We start from the raw sequence: 19,376 nt of genomic DNA, 5'->3' as shown, positions 1-19,376 counted from the left end.
GGGACCCCAAGGGTCATCTAGTCCAAACCCCCTGCAATGCAGGAATCTCAGCTAAAGCATCCATGACAATTGGCCATCCAACCTCTGCTTAAAAACCTCCAAGGAAGGAGAGTCCACCACCTCTCATGGGAGTTTGCTCCACTGCTGAACAGCTCTTATTGTCAGAAAGTTTCTCCGAATGTTTAGTCGGAATCTCCTTTCTTGCAACTTGAAGCCAAACATGCTCCGTCTTCCATGTGACAGCCCTTAAGATATTTGAAGATGGCTATCACAGCTCCTCTCTGTCTCCTCTTTCCCAAGCTAAACGATCCTCGTAAGGCTTAGTTTCCAGACCCTTAGTCAAAATAAAAAAATTCCTTCCAGTAGCACCTTAAAGACCAACTAAGTTAGTTCTTGGTATGAGCTTTCGTGTGCATGCACACTTCTTCAGATACACTGAAACAGAAGTTGCCAGATCCTTCTATATAGTGAGAAGGTGGGGAGGGGTATTACTCAGAAGGGTGGTGGGAATGGGAGATTGGCAGATAGCTGAGATGAGCCTGTTGACGACTCTTAACGACTGCAATAGGTCTTAAAAGGAAAAGGCAAGGGATGAGAAGGTGAGAAATGGCTTAGTCATGTATAATGGGATAAGAATCCAATACCTATCTGTTTCCAGACCCTTGATAATCTTGGTTGCCCTCCTCTGCACACGTTCCAGATTGTCAACATCCTTCTTAAATCGTGGTACCCAGAATTGGACACAGTATTCCAAGTGTGGTCTGACTAAGGCAGAATAGAGTGCTACTATTACTTCCCTTGATCTATACTTCTGTTCATGCATCCTAGGATAGCATTAGCCTTTTTTGCTGCTGCATCACACTGTTGACTCATGTTAAGCTTCTGGTCCACCAAGACCCCTAGATCCTTTTCACATGTACTGCTAGTAAGCCAGGTGTTCCCCATCCTGTATTTGTGCATCTGGTTCTTCTTGCCTAAGTGCAGAACCTTACATTTGTCCCTATGGAAATTCATTTTGTTAGCTTGCTCCCAGTTTTCTAATACGTTAAGATCCTTTTGAATTCCGATTCTGCCTTCTGTGACATTAGTTACCCCTCCCAGTTTGGTGTCATCTGCAAATGACAGTGGCTGCCAAAATTCATAGTAATACAGAGCTGTGGCCCTCCAGAGGTTGCTGCTGGACTTCGGTCAGTCCCAGCAAGGACAACCAATGTTCAGGGATAACGGAAACTGTAGTTCAGCAAAACCACAATAGGATCCACCAAAATGTTTCTGCTTATGTTGAGAATGAAATTTTCTTAGCCTGTTGCAGGGGCACTGCTCCAAACGTGGCTGGAAGCCCAAACACCTGATTTCAAAGCTCCTAAGATCCACAGATCATGAGCCAAGATAACAAAGAACTATCGTAGAATTGTAGGGAACATGAGGGTCATCTGCTCCAACCTCTTGAAATGCAGGTATCCTTCGCTCAATGTGGGGTTCACATCCATGACCCTGAGATTAAGAGTCTCATGCTCTACCTACTGAGCTATGGGTCATTTCCAGTGCTGTGGTAGATACAGACTGACCTGAAAGGAAGAGGTCCAGAGAATAAACACAGAGCAATGGATCCAAACTACAAGAAAGACGATTCCACCTAAACATTAGGAAGAACTTCCTGACAGTAAGAGCTGTTCGACAGTGGAATTTGCTGCCAAGGAGTGTGGTAGAGTCTCCTACTTTGGAGGTCTTTAAGCAGAGGCTTGACAACCATATGTCAGGAGTGCTCTGATGGTGTTTCCTGCTTGGCAGGGGGGTTGGACTCAATGGCCCTTGTGGTCTCTTCCAACTCTATGATTCTATGATTCTATGATTCTAGGTGTCGGTGGTGAAGCTATGGAATGCCTCCTTCGTTTGGGCTGAAGTGCACGTCCATTTACCGAATATATGAATCTCTTTTCATAAATTGGCCAAAAATTTGGGAACTAAATGTTTCCGCACTGTTTCAATCACATGACATGGTCATCTCAGCTTTCTCAAAAGCGACTTTGGTAGCACTGCTTTCAGCTGAATGGCTTGTTGTGTTAATTTCTTGCCCTTATTTTTATTCCCTCTCTGTTCTTTGGGTGTTATTATCCCACCCTCTTAACAGCTGGTTGTGACACCTAAATAATCACCCACAAATTGAGTTAACAAGTTGTTTTTGTTCCTCTGCCTCTGTAATTATTCATGCCGGGAAGCATTTTGTGCTGTGGAAATCAAATGCAAATAGGAAATGAGCCTGGACTGGCCTCAGCTTCTGCCTCCCTGTCTTTTCTATCTCCTCCCTGGCAGGAAGCAGGAGAGGAACACAGCAGCTCTCCAAACTTCAGTTTTACTCATTAGGTCCGTATAGTTAAAGCTATAGTTTTCCCAGTAGTGATGTATGGAAGTGAGAGCTGGACCATAAAGAAGGCTGATCGCCGAAGAATTGATGCTTTTGAATTATGGTGCTGGAGGAGACTCTTGAGAGTCCCATGGACTGCAAGAAGATCAAACCTCTCCATTCTTAAGGAAATCAGCCCTGAGTGCTCACTGGAAGGACAGATCCTGAAGCTTAGGCTCCAGTACTTTGGCCACCTCATGAGAAGAGAAGACTCCCTGGAAAAGACCCTGATGTTGGGAAAGATGGAGGGCACAAGGAGAAGGGGACGACAGAGGACAAGGTGGTTGGACAGTGTTCTTGAAGCAACCAGCATGAGTTTGACCAAACTGCGGGAGGCAGTGGAAGACAGGAGTGCCTGGCGTGCTCTGGTCCATGGGGTCACAAAGAGTCGGACACGACTAAACGACTAAACAACAACAACCCCAGCGCCACCAGGAGGTTCCCTATACTGTCCTGAACTCTTACAACAGGAATTGGAAAACATTTTCAGTTCAAGGGCCACTTTCCATTTTGGGCAATCTTTTAAGGGCTGCATGCTAGTGATGGGAAACTGACAACCAATGTCGATTTCATTTTTGTACAGTGGACTGGTTTCTACACACACTAACACCCCCTTTTCTCTACATCCAGCAAGCAAGAGGCACCATCAATGACACATTCAAGGCAGGCAAAAACACTCAGGAGTGCAAAGCATGGTCAGCGGGGTGTGTGGCCTGGGGAGAGTTTTGAGGGCCACATAGAGTGCTTGGAGGGCCACATGTAGCCTCACAGCTTGAAATTAAGGCAAGAGTCTTAATAGCACAAGGATGGAAGAATGAGGAGATCCCGACAAAAGAACAGGGCCAAGAGAAATTGATGCATTATGCGGAATTGGCAAAATTGACACACAAATTGCGAGACAAAGACAACTGTGACTTTAAAGAAGAATGGGAACCCTTTACAAACTACTTAAAAAAAACAACAAAATGAATTGGACTCCTTGGCAGGTTTTGAATAAACATACACAAATTTATTGACTGTCAACATAATAGACAGATACCGGTAATTTAAGGATCTTTACAATTTTATATTATGCAGAGAATAACATGTGCTGAAAAATCAGAAAGAGGAACTGAGGGAAGTCTTGGGGGGGGGTTCCTGGGGGGGAGGGGAAAAAATTTGGGGGGGTGAAGATGATATGCTTTGATAATTTGTTATGTTGAAATTCTTAATAAAAATTATTTTTTAAAAAAGAAAGAAATTCCCCATCCCTGTCTTCTGAGCATCAAGAGAGCAGGATGCTTCTACTCCAACCCAGAACCAGAGATTCAGAACCTGTGGCCATTCAGATGCTGTTGGGCTCAGCCTCGGTCAGTATGGTCAATGGTCAGGCGTGATGGGAAGCACCATCCAATAATATCTGGAAGGCCACAGGTTTCCCATTCCTGCCATAGGCCGTGACTACTTCAGACTCCTTGCTGTTTCATCCCTCCACTCAGCTCCCACCAATTCTCAAAGCGGGATGGGGGATAAGGAAGTGGGGTGGCTCCATTTCAAATTAGGCCAGACGTAATTCAGCCCATGGTCCATCCACCATCCTCATCACTATGCTATCGACATCGCCAACCCTCGCCCAGGTGGTGGAGCTGGGAGAGGCAGCTGTCAGGTACTCCTATAGAAGGTCCACCTTTCTACAAAGGCTGGCAGGATGTGGAAGCTGTCGATCCAAGGGCTTGCTAGGGCTGGGCAAATCCGTCAACCTTGTGTGTTTTCCTCCAGCCCAGTTCTCCACATTTCTGCATCAGTTTGCAGATTTCAATTAGTCAGCATTTTCGCCACTCCAAGAACCTTTTTCGGCTGAACAAATTGGGGCACAAATGCTCCAAACAAACAAGGTTCAGCCGAACACACTTACAACCCCCTTCATGCTCAAAATGAGATGGTTAGGATGGAGCAGGCAGCCGCATGCTTGCCACTGCCCACTTTAAACCTTCCTGTGTTACTCTGAATGACCAAACAGGGAGTGCAGCAAAAGCAAAGCTGTGGGATTGCAGGGTTGGATTAGGCCTAGAGACACCCAGATTTAAAGATCCCCATTCAGCCTTTACCTCAGCCATAAACCTCAGAGAGTGACCTGGGATCAGTTGCCACCTTCACAGAGTTATTGTGGGAATAAAATAGGTGATGGTGAGGAGAAGAACATACCCCACGCCCTGAGCTCCTTTCGGAAAGGGCAAATGATGAGTCACATCAGTCTCCCCATAACATCCCTGCCACCAACCTAGGTATCAGAATATTTTGAAGACAAAGAACCCCCTCCCTGACTCTGTGACCATCCCCTGAGGCCCTTCTTCGTGTGCCTCCTCCACGAGAGGTCTGGAGGGCAGCAACACGATAACGGGGCCTTTTCTGTGGTGGCTCCATTTGTGAAATGCTCCCCCTAGGGAGGTTCACCTGGTGCCTTCATTATACATCTTCAGGCGCCAGGCGAAAACGTTCCTCTTTAACCAGGTCTTTGTCTGATTAATATTCCTTGGCCTTTTATATGTGCTTGTGGGAGGGGGTTTATTGTTTTGTTTTAACCATTCTGTGCTTTTATTTCGTATTTTTATCTTGTGAACGGCCCTGAGATCTTCGGATGAAGGGTGGGATATAAATTTAATTAATAAAAAATAAAATAAAGAGGTATGGACACTTGTGCCATATGGCAGGATTTTCAGGATGGTAGCCACACAAACCCCAGCCATCATTGCAGGCCACAGCAACATGATTAAGCCGGCATGGGGGGGGGATTGCTGTCAACCAGATGTCCCTATTTGTATTCCTAACAGACTCCCATCTCTCAGGACTGGGCACTTCCAGCCTAGCCAATGTTTTGAATGGCAAAAGGCCTCCACAATGCATTCTCAAAGCCATTTCCATTCTGCGGCTGCGGCTGTGTGTCCCAGATACTAAAAAGTCTTGAGAAATGTTCCCCCTTTGGGGCATATGTTTTCTTGTTTTCTGAACATGTTTCTGGTTGGTTTCAAAGAAATCCCTCCAGTCATTTGAGACACAAGCACAAACAAAACGGTAGGGGAAAGGGGGGAAAAATCATTCCTCTTTACTGCATTAAAAAGCCGCTGCAATCCAGGGTGCAAAAATGATGCAAGTAAACTCTAATAAGAACCATACGATTTGCAAGTCCTGAAAAATTAGATGCAAACTATGAAAAAGGAGTATAATGAGGTATGCGGAGTTGCTTAAGAAATCCATTAATTTTTAATGGAATAAAAACCCAAGCCATGATAAGTCTTCATGTTCACGCTGGCATCTCTCCAATCTGCTCTAACAATGGCATTTGCTGTCACAGGCGTCTGACGGTGGCAGCATTCAAACTTTACAATGGAAAAATACTACACTGATGGCAAGAGTAGAGGACATAGTTAGTATCACAGCTGCTACAGACATTAGCTAAATTGTTTTAAAACATTAGAATTTAAGCCGGCAGATAAACGGCCTTCTTAGCACTCAGTTCAGATATAGTCCCACATTCAGCGCCTCTGACTCTCAGAACCTATTTTTGCCACCTACTCCTATTTTCAGCACGAACCAAGCCCTGACACACTCGGTTCTTGTTATCGCCGGAAAATTCTGAGTACAGTGGTACCTCAGGTTACATACGCTTCAGGTTACATACACTTCAGGTTACAGATTCCGCTAACCCAGAAATAGTACCTTGGGTTAAGAACTTTGCTTCAGGATGAGAACAGAAATCGTGCTCCGGCGGCGCAGCAGCAGCGGGAGGCCCCATTAGCTAAAGTGGTGCTTCAGGTTAAGAACAGTTTCTGGTTAAGAACAGACCTCCGGAACGAATTAAGTACTTAACCCGAGGTACCACTGTAGAGTGGTACCTCTGGATGCGAATGGGATCCGTTCCGGAGCCCCGTTCGCACCCTGAGCAGAACGCAACCCACGTCTGCGGGTTGCGATTCGCTGCTTCTGCGCATGTGCGTGACGTCATTTTGAGCATCTGCGCATGCTTGAGCGGCAAAACCTGGAAGTAACCTGTTCTGTTACTTCTGGGTCGCCACGGAACCTGAAAACGCTCAAACTGAAGCTACTTTAACCTGAGGTATGACTGTATACAGACGTGCAGAAAAACCACACCTCCAGGGGCTACAACCGGAACCCACGTAACCACCCCAAGCGTTTTCTCATTCTGCTACTAAGAACCTGCAGACTGTGGATCCTACAGATGCAATCGCAGAAGGGAACAGCAGGCACAGGAAGAAAGTCTCACCCTTCTTTTGGAGTAGTCCAAATCTGGAACAGTTCATACTGGGCCTGTTGTCAACATCCACGTATCCCACCCACCCCAACAGAAGACACAGCTGGGTGGATGGATTTCCTATCATCACCATTTAAATTTCCCACAGTGCAAAGCCTCCAACATCTCCAGCTAGGACTGGGAGAGACCCCTGCCTTGAGAGCTGATGTCAGTCAACGCAGACCAGGGTTGGCAACACGATGCCATCCATATATTTGGGACTACAGCTTCCAGCATCCCTGGCTATTCACCACGCTGACTGCAGCTGATGGGATTTGAAGACCAAAACATCTGGAGGCCACAAGGCATGCTGGCTACCCTGGTGTAGACAATATTAAACTAAGGGGACCAATGGGCTGACTTAGTAGAAGCCAACATCTCCTGGGTCTATGGCATACATAGGGCAGGGCGTTATGACTGTGGGGTAAAGAAAACAGTGTTGTGGACAGCCCAGCTCAACACTTCAGCCAGCTGCAGAAATCCTCCAGGATTTCGCTCACCTTTCAGCCAGGGGTTGGCCCTTTAAGGATTCGCATGTGAGTATAATAAGTGTGTGTTTGTGTTTTCTCGTTTGGGCCCCTAAAAGGTTGACAAACTCTGACAGACACCAATACAAACCTGTCAGGTTGTTAAAATCTGCCTTGGAAGTCCTGCTTGCATGCCCACCTGTCAGACAGATTTGACTGGCGGGTGCAAGAGACAGGGCCTTTTCTGTGCTGTCCCCTAGGCTGTAGAATTTCCTCCCCGTGGAGGTGCTTATGGCCTCAATGTTGCTTGTGTGCTTTGGACCGTTTTTGCTTAAAGGTTGCTCTCTTAGAATTGTTTGTTTGTTTTGCTTTACAGATTTATATACCACATATAAAGAGTCGTATATAAGCGGTTGGTGGTTTACACTGATATAAACTGTTTTAACTGACTTGGCTTAAGGATTGTTAATATCGTTGCCATTGCATGTTATATTCTTTGCTGAGGTGCAAATCGGAGCCTTGAGAAGAGAACATACTAAGGCTGCCATATTTCAAAAATCCGGACACAAGCGTTTTGCGAAAAGGCAAAAGAAAAATTGACAATTTTTAAAGCTATGTTTAAGGAAAATCAGCAAAAGACACAGCTGCCATGGGCTGCCATGTCCAGATTCCCCTGACATTTTACCAGTTTCTGCCTGGACACTGCTTCCGACTACTTCTGCGCATGCGCGCATGGCAAAACCCAGTAAAATACTTCCAGGTTTGCCGTGCATGCATCCTGAAGTTTACGTAACCAGAGGACTGTCTCGCCAGAGTGGTGCATGCTCTATCTCCCGCTTGGACTACTGCCATGTGCTCTACGTGGGGCTACCTTTGAAGGTGACCTGGAAACTACAACTAATCCAGAATGCGGCAGCTAGACTGGTGACTGGGGGTGGCCGCCAAGACCACATAACACCGGTCTTAAAAGACCTACATTGGCTCCCAGTACGTTTCCGAGTACAATTCAAAGTGTTGGTATTGATCTTTAAAGCCCTAAACAGCCTTGGCCCAGTATACCTGAAGGTGCGTCTCCACCCCCATCGTTCTGCCCGGACGCTGAGGTCCAGCACCGAGGGCCTTCTGGCAGTTCCCTCGCTGCGAGAAGCAAAGCTACAGGGAACCAGGCAGAGGGCCTTCTCGGTAGTGGCGCCCGCCCTGTGGAACGCCCTCCCATCAGATGTCAAAGGGGTAAACAACTACCTGACACTCAGAAGACATCTGAAGGCAGCCCTGTTCAGGGAAATTTTTAATGTGTGACATCTTAGTGTATTTTTGGTCTTTGTAGAGTGGCTGGGGAAACCAGATGGGCGGGGTACAAATAAATAATAATAATAATAATAATAATAATAATAATAATAATAATAATTATTATTATTATTATTATTATTAGAGCATGGTGAGACAGTCTGAGGGCAGGTAGGGTCTTAGCCTGCGTACCAGGTGGAGCTGGTAGACAGCTGCCCCGGACACGGAATTTACCTGCGCCTCCATGGACAGCTGTGAATCCAAAATGACTCCCAGGCTGTGCACCTGGTCCTTTAGGGGAACAGTTATCCCATTCAGGACCAGGGAGTCCTCCACCCCCGCCCCCCTGTCCCCCCCAACAGTACTTCTGTCTTGTCAGGATTCAACCTCAATCTGTTAGCCGCCATCCATCCTCCAACCACCTCCAAACTACAGCTCCCAATGCTGGGAGTTGTAGGTCAAGAACATCTGGAGGGCCACAAGTTCCCAAGCCCGACCCTAGAGAATGATCTAATTTAGTATGTACGATTAAAAAAAACCACCTTGTAATTGGTAAACAAAGCTAAAAACTCTGAAACTGCCAAGCTTGCCAATTCTTTGCAGCCAGCAATTTTTCTGCAGAAAAATAAAGCACTAGAAAATTTTCTGCCTCATATCATGGCTGAATTTGACTCAATAAACATGGTTGTTCCTACAAACCTCCACCACAACCTGCCATATTAGAGTCTCACTAGTTTTCTTTGAGGTTGGGCCTTATGCACAACACATAGATTTCCAAGCATGGCTGTGAAACGTCTCCATCCAATGTGGGTGTCACATGGCCAGCTGTTCTCTGCGCACCATGCCTCCCTGTGGCTCCCATTCGGACATGCCATTCAGACAACCCTCGATATGCATGTGAAGACCAGTTCCCAGGGCGACTTTAAAACACACACCAGCTTCGGCTACTAATCCCAGATTTAAATCCTAATGACTGCAGTGCACAGAAACGCCCGGGCAGGACGCAAAGCTCTCGCCGGCCCTTCGCCCCAGCCTGCTGTCGGGAGCATCAGCGGCTTTACTAAACAGCTGACAAGAGCACAAGAAGGGCACAGCCAGGAAGCTGGGAGAGGGAGGGGGTGGCAAGGCCTTTATTTCCATCAAAGGAATTTATGCACCCATCTTGCTCTGCTCCGCTTGCTGCAGAATGAGGGAGAAGGTCAGCGGATCGGGGAATTGACATTCGGTCAGCACCTTCGCTGCGCTTTCTAGGTGCCCACTGGAAACTTTTCCGTTTCAGAAAGCCTAATGATTTAGCTAACACTTGTTTCCAACATTTTATTGATTTTATTGTGATTTTAATTACGGTTTTATGTATATTTGGTGTACAGTGGACGCACAGGTTGTGAACGTGATCCGTGCGGGATGCATGTTCGCAATCTGCAGCGGTGTGTCTGCGCACACGCGGGTTGCAATTCGGTGTGTCTGCGCATGTGCAGAGGACGATTTAGCGCTTCTGTGCATGCGCGCCCGCCGAAACCTGGAAGTAACCCGTTCCGGTGCTTCCGGGTTTCAGCAGTCTGCAACCCAAAAACCACAACCTGAAGCGTCTGTAACCCATGGTATGACTGTATACACACACATAAACATGCACTTATACATTGCTTAGAGAATTTATTTTCTGAGCAAGTGGTTTACAAAATAAATACGCAAGCAAGCAATTAAATAAACCTTGACTAGAGAAGGAGGACAGAGTCTTGCTGCGTACTGAGGTAAAGATCCAAATATGTCTGCTCAGCAATACAGAATCATAGGACCGTAGAGTTGGCAGGGACCAGAAGGATCATCTAGTCCAACCCCTTTTGTGCCCAACATGGGACTTGAACTCATAACCCTGAGATTATCAACCTCATGCTCTACTGACTGAGCTCTTCCACTTTTTTCTTTCAATACAACCATCCTTCTCTTGACACATTCACTAGGAAGGGAACACTGGAAGTCTGGGAAGACTTGGGGATAGGGGTCGGGAGATAATGCCTTTCAGAACAAACCACAAGTTCTCTTCAACTTGAAAGGATTTGCCAACAGGCGTGCAAGAAAGGGAGGGAGCTGCAGCTCAGTGGCTGACACTAGGGTGGAGTGGGGAGGATTGGGTGGAAGGAGATACAATGTCCTGAGAACCTGGGGAGCTCCTGCCAGTCAGAGCTGACAACACTAGGCTCAATGGACAATGAGTGGTTCCAGTATAAGGCAGCTTTTCCAAAAAGCTCTTCTGTGGCAGGGGCGGGCAGATTTCAGGCTTGCAGGATCTACTCTTGCGTTTTTCTAAAACCCAGAGATCCAACAACTGGGGCCTGGTACAAAAGCCACAAATTTTAAATTTAAATAGCAGGATGCTGCTAGCACAGGGCTGAGCTCACTGGGCTTCCGCAGAAAAAGACTGCAACCATACCTGGTTAGCTCAAGTTTCCTTCATTTCAGCAGTCTACGTTGAAGGGGATGGGAGCGATCATTTCGTTGGGAACATTAAAGAGATCTTTGCTGATCTTTTGCACAATGCCCAGAAATCTAGCAGTAGACTGAGATCTACCTTCTGCCCACCCACCCATCCACCCTGCTCTATGGGGCTGTTTCCCACACCAAAGTGCTATTGTAATAACTATCTACTACCTGGGCACAAATCATTATTAAAGAGATCCAGAAGATTTCCCCCTCCTTCCTACGAACAATGCATGCATTTTAGAAGGGGAGGGCAAAGAAGAGATCTGTTAATGACAGCACCATCACATGTCCTGATTGTCCTCAACTTTAGCTAAACAGTGCCCAATATAGTCTTCTAAAAACGAGAGCTAAGGAGCTGTCAGAGAAGGAGAAGGGGCCACTCTGCCGCCCCCTGTACTCCAGGCACTGCTAGAAATTCTAGCCACAAATTTCACTTTGTCACCAAGTGTGCACTCGACCAGGGAGCTTCATACAACTGTGGCTCCCTGGATTTTGCCTATATCAGCTGTCCCTTAGTGGCCTTCAGATGCTGTTGGGATGACAACTCCCATCAGCTCTCACTATTGGCTACGCTGGCTGGGTCCGATGAGAGTTGTCATCCAGCAACACCTAAAGGGTAGTTGGCTGGGGAAGGCTGGTCTGTTATGACATGTGTCTGCTTAAATACATGTTGGCTCATTCAAACATTTCAGTTTTAAGCACATATGCAAGTGCATGTCTCAAAACTATAAGACGCAGAGTAGGCTCATCCTTTTACTTCCGGCGCCCCATTTAGCAAAGTTCTTATTCAATACCTTCTGCAGAATGCTGCTGCTGCTGCTGCTGATGTATTACTTATACCCCCACCCATCTGACTGCACCTAACTATGGAACTCCTTGCCTATTGACATGAGGCAGGCGCTGAACTTTTTCTGCCGCCTGCACAAAGCACTTTCGTTTAGGAAAGCCTACAGAGGCATGTACAAGTTACAGGCCCTTTATTTCTTTTTAGCTACTGTTAATTTAAATCATTCCTGAACATTTTCAAATACCTGTGTTAATTGTTTCCACTGATAATTTTAATGTGTTTCTTAAAAATTCAAAAGTTTTCTTACAATCAAGCAGTACATAAAATTTGTTAAATAAAGACTTGAACAAAAATTCTCCTCCTTCTCCTCCTCTTCCTATCCCATTGTGTGTTAAGTGTTTGAAGGCTACGAAATAGCTGCTGCATTCTAGTGCTGCGGGGTACCTACCCTTTCAGCGCGGTGCAGAGACTGTACCCATATATCCTTGTAATGCAAGTCATATATTTCTTTACTCCTAGAAGGTTATGAGCCCCAAAGGACAAGAACAGCACATTCAAAATCCCCAGGTGGAAGGGATCCAAGAAAAGCAGAAAACACAGAAGGCTGAAGCGCCCCTGACAGCATTTCCAAAGTTCAAAATGCAAGGCCTCCCTTGCGATAGGCAAATATTTCATTAAAAACGGCAGTTTGTCTCATTTACGAGATGGCTTCTTTGCTTTACGAGGCGGTCCCTTGGTCCAGCATTTGAAGCAGGCCCAAGATAGGGAGATTTGTGCTCGGCGGGTGTCTACCCTGGAGCAACGAGGCCACGATCCCAGCGATTCCTAGCAAGATGGCCTGATGGGGATCGGTTTCCTGGTGTAGAACTCTACTCTGAGTTTTGAGACAGAAATGGGTCGCATGAATCTGCATAATTCTGTTGGCGCGCTTAATTCCATTCATCTGATTGTGCAATTTATGTATTTTTGGCAAATCTTTGTTTGATGGATGCTAGGAAAAGAAAGCTGTGGGGGGGTTTTTCCCAGCTGAGGGGACTGGAAAGCAACAAGATACAGCCATACCAGGGAGGACAGACCACAAACCCAGATCCAAACAGACCCTAGGCTTCCATTTAACTCCTAGAACATAGGAAGCTAGGAGAAAGATGGAAAACCTGTCGATCCAGCTGTTCCCGGACTCTAACCCCAATTATCCCTTACCATTGACCATGCTGGCTGGCACAAATGGGAGTTGAAGTCTCACAACAGCTGGACGGCTGCAGGCTCCCTATCCTTGACTTAGAGGGTGCAAAAGGCTGGCCCCACTTTCTTAGTTTCCGTGTCCGAAATAATAGCCCTCCCTTGCCTTAAGGTGAACAAGATGAGCTATTTTCTCGAAATAAAAAGAATGAAGCAACAGCAGAGCAATCTAGGGAAGTCCACAAGCTCGTAAACAAAGTTTTGCACAAAGGAGGAGGATGCTTCGCCCTTCTGGGCCCTTCCTAAACAATCTCGCCATTCTATAGCAACCTGCCGGCTCCAACACATTTATCACACTCGCTGTTTCCTAGAAGTCAAAGGCCAATGTACAGAGACATGGAGGGTGGTGCCCTTCCTCCATCTCTATTTTTAAAAAAAGTCTTGCAGAAAACAAGCAACAAGTAGCCCCCATGTAAAGGCCAGGGGCTAGATGTCTGGCACAATGGATAGAAGCAACAGCTGGAAGATGGAGAGGAGGTAGGAGCGAGATGGCAAAGAGAGGCACCTGTCGCATAACCAGAGATACCTGAGGACACGAGACCAGCGGCTTACCTGGATCTTCACAGCAATGAGCACAGAGCTGAGCTCCTTGTCCAGTTCCCTCAGCACAGTCAGCTTCTTCAGGCGGAGACTGCACAGCCTGTAAGACAGAGAGAATGGGACACATTCAGGAACCACCATCCCAGGGCCCCTGCCGCATGGTACGAGGCGCTTTGGAGACAGCCTGGAAGGTCGGCAGGCCACCGCTGCTCCCGCAGCTGCCTGCCCGGCGGAGGAAGAGGGCGAAGCCGTGCACCGCCACGGAGAAAGCAGATCGGAAAAAGAGGAAAGGAGGGAAATTAACAGAGCCAAAGCAGGATTAAGGGGGATTACGCGCCGACAGGAAGTTGCAGGGCATGTGGAGCAGAGATCCCTGCCCAGCAGGAGCCACGGCCAGCTCTTCGCTCAGACATCTCAGCTAACCCTGCCGTTGCTTGGATAGAAACGACCCGGTTCAGAGCAACCCTGCCCTCAACTTCACATAACCAAAAATAAAATAAATTCACGCTGCTTATTTACAAGTCGCATTTTAACCACGTGATGCAAAAAAGCAACTGCTCTTTACGATGGATTATCAGTGCTCCAATCCAACGCTAGAGACACAGGAGTTGAGTGATAAGCTGGCAGCCCAAGCTGGCAAGCAAGTCCATGAATCTCTTGGTCTGTTTGTCCCGTCATGCTGGCTCCCCCAAGTTTCGTCCTGCCTCGGATTTGCAAGCATCCCTTGGCCCAATTCTCCCTGATCCACCTGCACTGCGTGAACTGGGGAGAGGAGAGGGAAATGCCAACCCCCCTCCTGCGCATCATGATTTATTTTTAAAAACGAATAAACAAAAATACATGTACATCAGATTGTAGGCATTCAAGATGAGGGGAAGAAAGAAAACCAATACAGGTTGCAGAAATGAAGACTGGGTGCATTAAGTATAAAATATGAGCCATCATCTCTTTCTGGTTTTTCAGAACATAAGAGGAGCTGTGCTGGATCAGGCCAACAGACCATCTAGTCTAGCATCCTGTTCTCATGGTGGCCAGCCAGATGCCGGTAGGAAAAGCACATGCACAACAACACTCTCCCCTCCTGTGCTTTTCCACGGGGTCTACTAGCTGCAGCCCACCAGAGAAAGAAAACTGCTCCTAATACCACCAGGAAGAGAAGACCCAGATTATCTATGAATTCCACATACTTGCTTAACATGCCAGGACCAGTTTCATTATACCGGCAGTTTTGTAATATTGAGATGGCACTAGGAGCAGCTGCAGTGGAAAGGGGAGTATACCAAGATCGATACAGCACACAGCACCTGGGCAGCACTAAACATTGCCATTGTAAAAAGCGGATGGAAGAATCCCACTCCCCGCATCTGTACCACCAGCATCCCTTTTGCTGGCATCAGTACGGGGACAGGAGTGGTCCAGATGTAGTTGCGCATTAACTCCAGGTGGGTAGATTTAAGTGACATGGGGCAACTGTCCTATGCAATGCACCTCGAAAGTTCAGGTAGAGCCATGTGCGAATTTTGGTACTGCACAGGTAGGGTGGAAAATAACACTTGTCACCATAATATTCAGCATCTTCAACTATTCTTATTCTTATTCTTTCTAGCCCTTTAATCTGCAGAGTTCTCAAGAACTGTAGCAGTCCAAGAGTCCTTCAGCAACAGAAAGCAAAGACCAATTTCTGGATCATTTTTCCCACCAACCCAGTAGAGAACCAAGACTATATACCCAAGAGTCATTTTACTTGGCAGGCATCTGTAGAAATTCTGGCCTCTCTCAATTTAATATAATTGGTTACTTTCTCCACAAACGCACACACAAACACACAACATCCCACATCTTAACCGTGCTTTTAACATCTGGTACTTTAGAGTCCTTCCAAAGTCGTGCCAAAAAATATTTTGGCAGCTGCTATTAGATACTGAACCTTCTTTTTAAAAACAAACAAGCATATGCTCGAAGATTTCCCGATAGCCATAGCCAATAATACTCATCAAGGCAGGTTTGTAAACATGTGAGCCTCAGAATCCAGTGTGGTGTGTGAGTCGGATTTCCGCAGTTTGTGGCAGGAGAAGGGAGCCTCTTTTCTATCTGAGGATGCATGCTGGCCAGAGACTGTAGTGGGTGGGATCACTCTATTCTCTCTCTTTCTCTTTCTCTTTCTCTTTCTCTTTCCACCCTTCACTTTCCTTGCTACTGAGTGGGGTGCCAAAGAAAAGACAAACCCCCCTTGCCAGAGGTCTGAATTGATCAGACCTTTTATAGTTCTTCAAGAGTGTCAATTTCCCAGCCTGGACAAAACGGGAAACTATAATTAATGGAAGGCTTCCTGGCTTGTATGCTGGCTGGTTTGTGAAATCGGAAAACTTTAGAAGTCTCTCTCTCTCTCTCTCTCTCTCTCTCTCTCTCTGTGTGTGTGTTTGGTGGGGGTCTTGCCTCCTCCTTATCTCAGCTTATTAACTTTAGAGATCTGCAGCTGCCATGGTATATTCTGAACTAGGGATAACCTGCTATAGACAATTGTGGTTTGCAAGAAGACCATTAAACTGAAAAACAAATGCCCTCTTAGCTTTTAAGTCAATGGAAGAGAAGCTATTGTAGAATAAATGAAAGAAAACACTCAGAAGGTAGAGCTGAGCATCCTGCTGTGTATACTACTGGGGGCAGCGGATAATGAATCTTGATATTGGAAATGGAGTGTCGCAAGTATGGATCTACTTTGACCTGTGACCTACGCATGTCTGGGGGCTTGGCCCTGTTTCACCAAATTAGGGATCATCCTAAGTGGGTGGCGTTCACCATGAGCACCCACTTCTTTGCTTGTCTTTATTGTTCTACTTCGGGGGTGGGGAACCTCAGGCCCGGGGGCCGAATGTGGCCCCCAAAACCTCTCTACCTGGCCCTTCGGACTTTCCCCATGGCCACCCCCCCTCCCCAAGGCATAGCTCCTCTCTCCAAGTCAGTCTCCAAGTCTCTCTCATTCAATGCCTTTTTGTGGCTAGAATGAATTTTTGATCTATAATAATGGCTTTTGCTTGCCGGGATATAGAGGACTGTGTGTAAGAAACCTCTAACGTTTACAAGGCTAGAATGCAGTCTGCTGCACTGAGATTTAAGAGCCATATTTGTCGCTCCACCCACTTTTGTCTCCAGCCCTGTCCACCACTGATACTCTGCCCCCAAAAGATGAAAATGGTTCGCCACCCCTGCTCTCTCGATAAACTTGAAAGCATTGAACCCTAGGTCATTTAAACCCCATCTACTCACAAGCAAGGAACCTCCCTCCCGCTGCAGCCCACTCCCAAACATGATCACACAGGAGGAAGTCTTGCTCGGTTCCAGGAGAGCAAACGCAGGACTGCAGGTATATTCAGCTTCTGCAATCGCAGGGATTAAAAGGGCTTGAATAAGAAAGCAAAATCATTTTAAGATGAAAACATGGAGTCTCTCCATTCACTCCCAGCGTCGCTGAAGATGACTGACTGTCATAAAGAGAATGCCTGAAATCTCAAATGAGTTGAGTAAGCCATTAAGTAGAGATCTAGTGTGCATTCTTAGCCCACATCTATTAGAAAGCTTAGCGTTAAACTCACATATCCAAGAATCCATATGAAAAACTGTGTGTGTTTAGATGGCATATAATCATCAATGGAAAAGAAGCCATACTGGCTGACATCTCCTTCTCCCTCCCTCCCCTGTGGGGGGATTTTCTAGTGCATTTTACAGACTAAGGCCCTATCTGCATTATACATTTAAAGCAGTATCAAACCACTTTAAGTAGTCATTGCTTCCCCAAAGAATCCTGGGAACTGTAGTTGATTAAGGGGGCTTGGGAGTTGTTAAAGGTAAAGGTAAAGGTACCCCTGCCCGAACGGGCCAGTCTTGACAGACTCTGGGGTTTGTGCGCCCATCTCACATCTATAGGCCGGGGGCCAGCGCTGTCCGGAGACACTTCCGGGTCACATGGCCAGCGTGACAAAGCTGCATCTGGCGAGCCAGCGCAGCACACGGAACGCCGTTTACCTTCCCGCTGGTAAGTGGTACCTATTTATCTACTTGCACCCGGGGGTGCTTTCGAACTGCTAGGTTGGCAGGCGCTGGGACCGAGCAGCAGGAGCGCACCCTGCCGCGGGGATTCAAACCGCCGACCTTTCGATCGGCAAGCCCTAGGCGCTGAGGCTTTTACCCACAGCGCCACCCGCGTGGGAGTTGTTAGGAGACCCCTATTCCCCCTGTACAGCAACAATTCCCAGAGTTCCCTGGGAAGGACAGATTGTTAAACCACTGCCCCTGGGGGAGCCCTGCTTCCATCATTTTCTGGTCCGATAGGTTTTCTCTTTTAGACATGGCAGCTGCTTTGCATTATGCCACGCCCCCCCCCACTGCAGCCATTTTGTGACTGGCACCCACAGCACGGCCAAAAAGTTCCAAATGTGCTCCTTGGCCCCAAAAGACTAACCAGTTCTGGTGTATTGTATCTGTTCCCGGAGAGCTGTGTGATGGAGCCAGAGCAGAATGGCAACTACAGCAGATGTAAGCCACCAAAAGCTTTTTTCTACTACAACAACCACACTTTTACAGCTCCCTAAGCCTTTGCCCTCCAGTTAAGAAGTCTATATTTACAATGGGGTTTTCATCAGTCCTATAGATACTTTTAAGGGTTTACGATATGCACTCCCTTTATGGCTCTTTAGTCAGTCCGCAAACAACGACAAGCCCCTCCACACAAGCCAATTAGGAGAATGCATCTTTTGGGACACTCTAGCAAAATGCTTTACCCCCAATCCTCTTATTGCTACTGAGCACTAGCTTTCGCTGATCTTCGGCTCACTATACTAAACCAGCCCTGAGACTAGCCACAGGCCCCTAAAGGGAAAGTCTGGGTCCCAAGAGGGCACCGGTATTCACAGATCTCTAAACATACGCAATTATATGCGCACATACTAATTCCCAAACCTCCACCAGCTCCTTCCCCTGCCGCATCAGGATCTATAGGGAAAGACGGGAGGAGCCCACGGGAGTTGTCCTCTTGCTGGTTGCAGCTACGGAGGGAATGATCCAACAGTAAACAACTGCTCTCTTCTTTCCTCTTTTCTGGGGATCTGCTCCAAAAGGACACTTTTCGCAAAGCAGCTGCTTTTCAGAACGGTGCCAAGGCTCAGACCCTTCTGACCCCTATTGCCACCTTCACCTTAAAAGCCATGCTCATTAATTCTGGATGAACGGAGGTGAGTTGCTCTTTTATGGTGAAAGAAAGGCACTCTTGACCATAGGCTCCTCCAGACAGCCTCTTTATTGAGCAATCCCTTCGATTTATTCATGGCACAGTTACACGACGATAAAGCATTCGTCCTGATTTGCTTGTGGGTGTTTACACATCTTTCTGTCCATCGTCCATTCATTCCATGCGCTGCAATGCATTTCTTTTTTTAAAGCGTGCTTTAGTCCCATATTGAAGCAAGATCTACAGGCTTTGCGCCTGCAACAATATCACTGTGTAAGCCTGAATTTCCTGATAAGCGCTCAAATCCCTCCCACAAAATACAGACAGTCTGGAGGTGTCCCAAGTTCCAACATAAAGGTAAAGGTAAAGGGACCCCTGACCATTAGGTCCAGTTGTCGCCGACTCTGGGGTTGCGGCGCTCATCTCGCTTTATTGGCCGAGGGAGCCGGTGTACAGCTTCCGGGTCATGTGGCCAGCATGACTAAGCCGCTTCTGGCGAACCAGAGCAGCGCACGGAAACGCTGTTTACCTTCCCGCCGGAGCGGTACTTATTTATCTACTTGCACTTTGATGTGCTTTCGAACTGCTAGGTTGGCAGGAGCAGGGACCGAGCAACGGGAGCTCACCCCCGTCGCGGGGATTCGAACCGCCGACCTTCT

General features: G+C 47.1%; 1 protein-coding gene across 4 annotated transcripts in view; it reads right to left on the bottom strand.

The window, feature by feature from the left end:
* The window catches only part of LOC309529374 (phosphofurin acidic cluster sorting protein 2-like), a 182,001-nt gene that overhangs the window by 49,252 nt on the left and 113,373 nt on the right, over positions 1–19,376 (bottom strand). For all 4 annotated transcript variants that reach the window (XM_082217423.1, XM_082217424.1, XM_082217425.1 and 1 more), the window contains exon 2: positions 13,506–13,593. In XM_082217423.1, the coding sequence (XP_082073549.1) occupies positions 13,506–13,593 (88 nt within the window). The remainder of the gene's footprint in view (positions 1–13,505; positions 13,594–19,376) is intronic.

This window comes from Podarcis vaucheri (assembly GCF_965113315.1).
Source record: "Podarcis vaucheri genome assembly, chromosome: 3".
NCBI lineage: Eukaryota > Metazoa > Chordata > Lepidosauria > Squamata > Lacertidae > Podarcis > Podarcis vaucheri.
The sequence above is the reverse complement of the archived record's forward strand: the minus strand, read 5'-3'. Positions and strand labels throughout refer to the sequence as shown.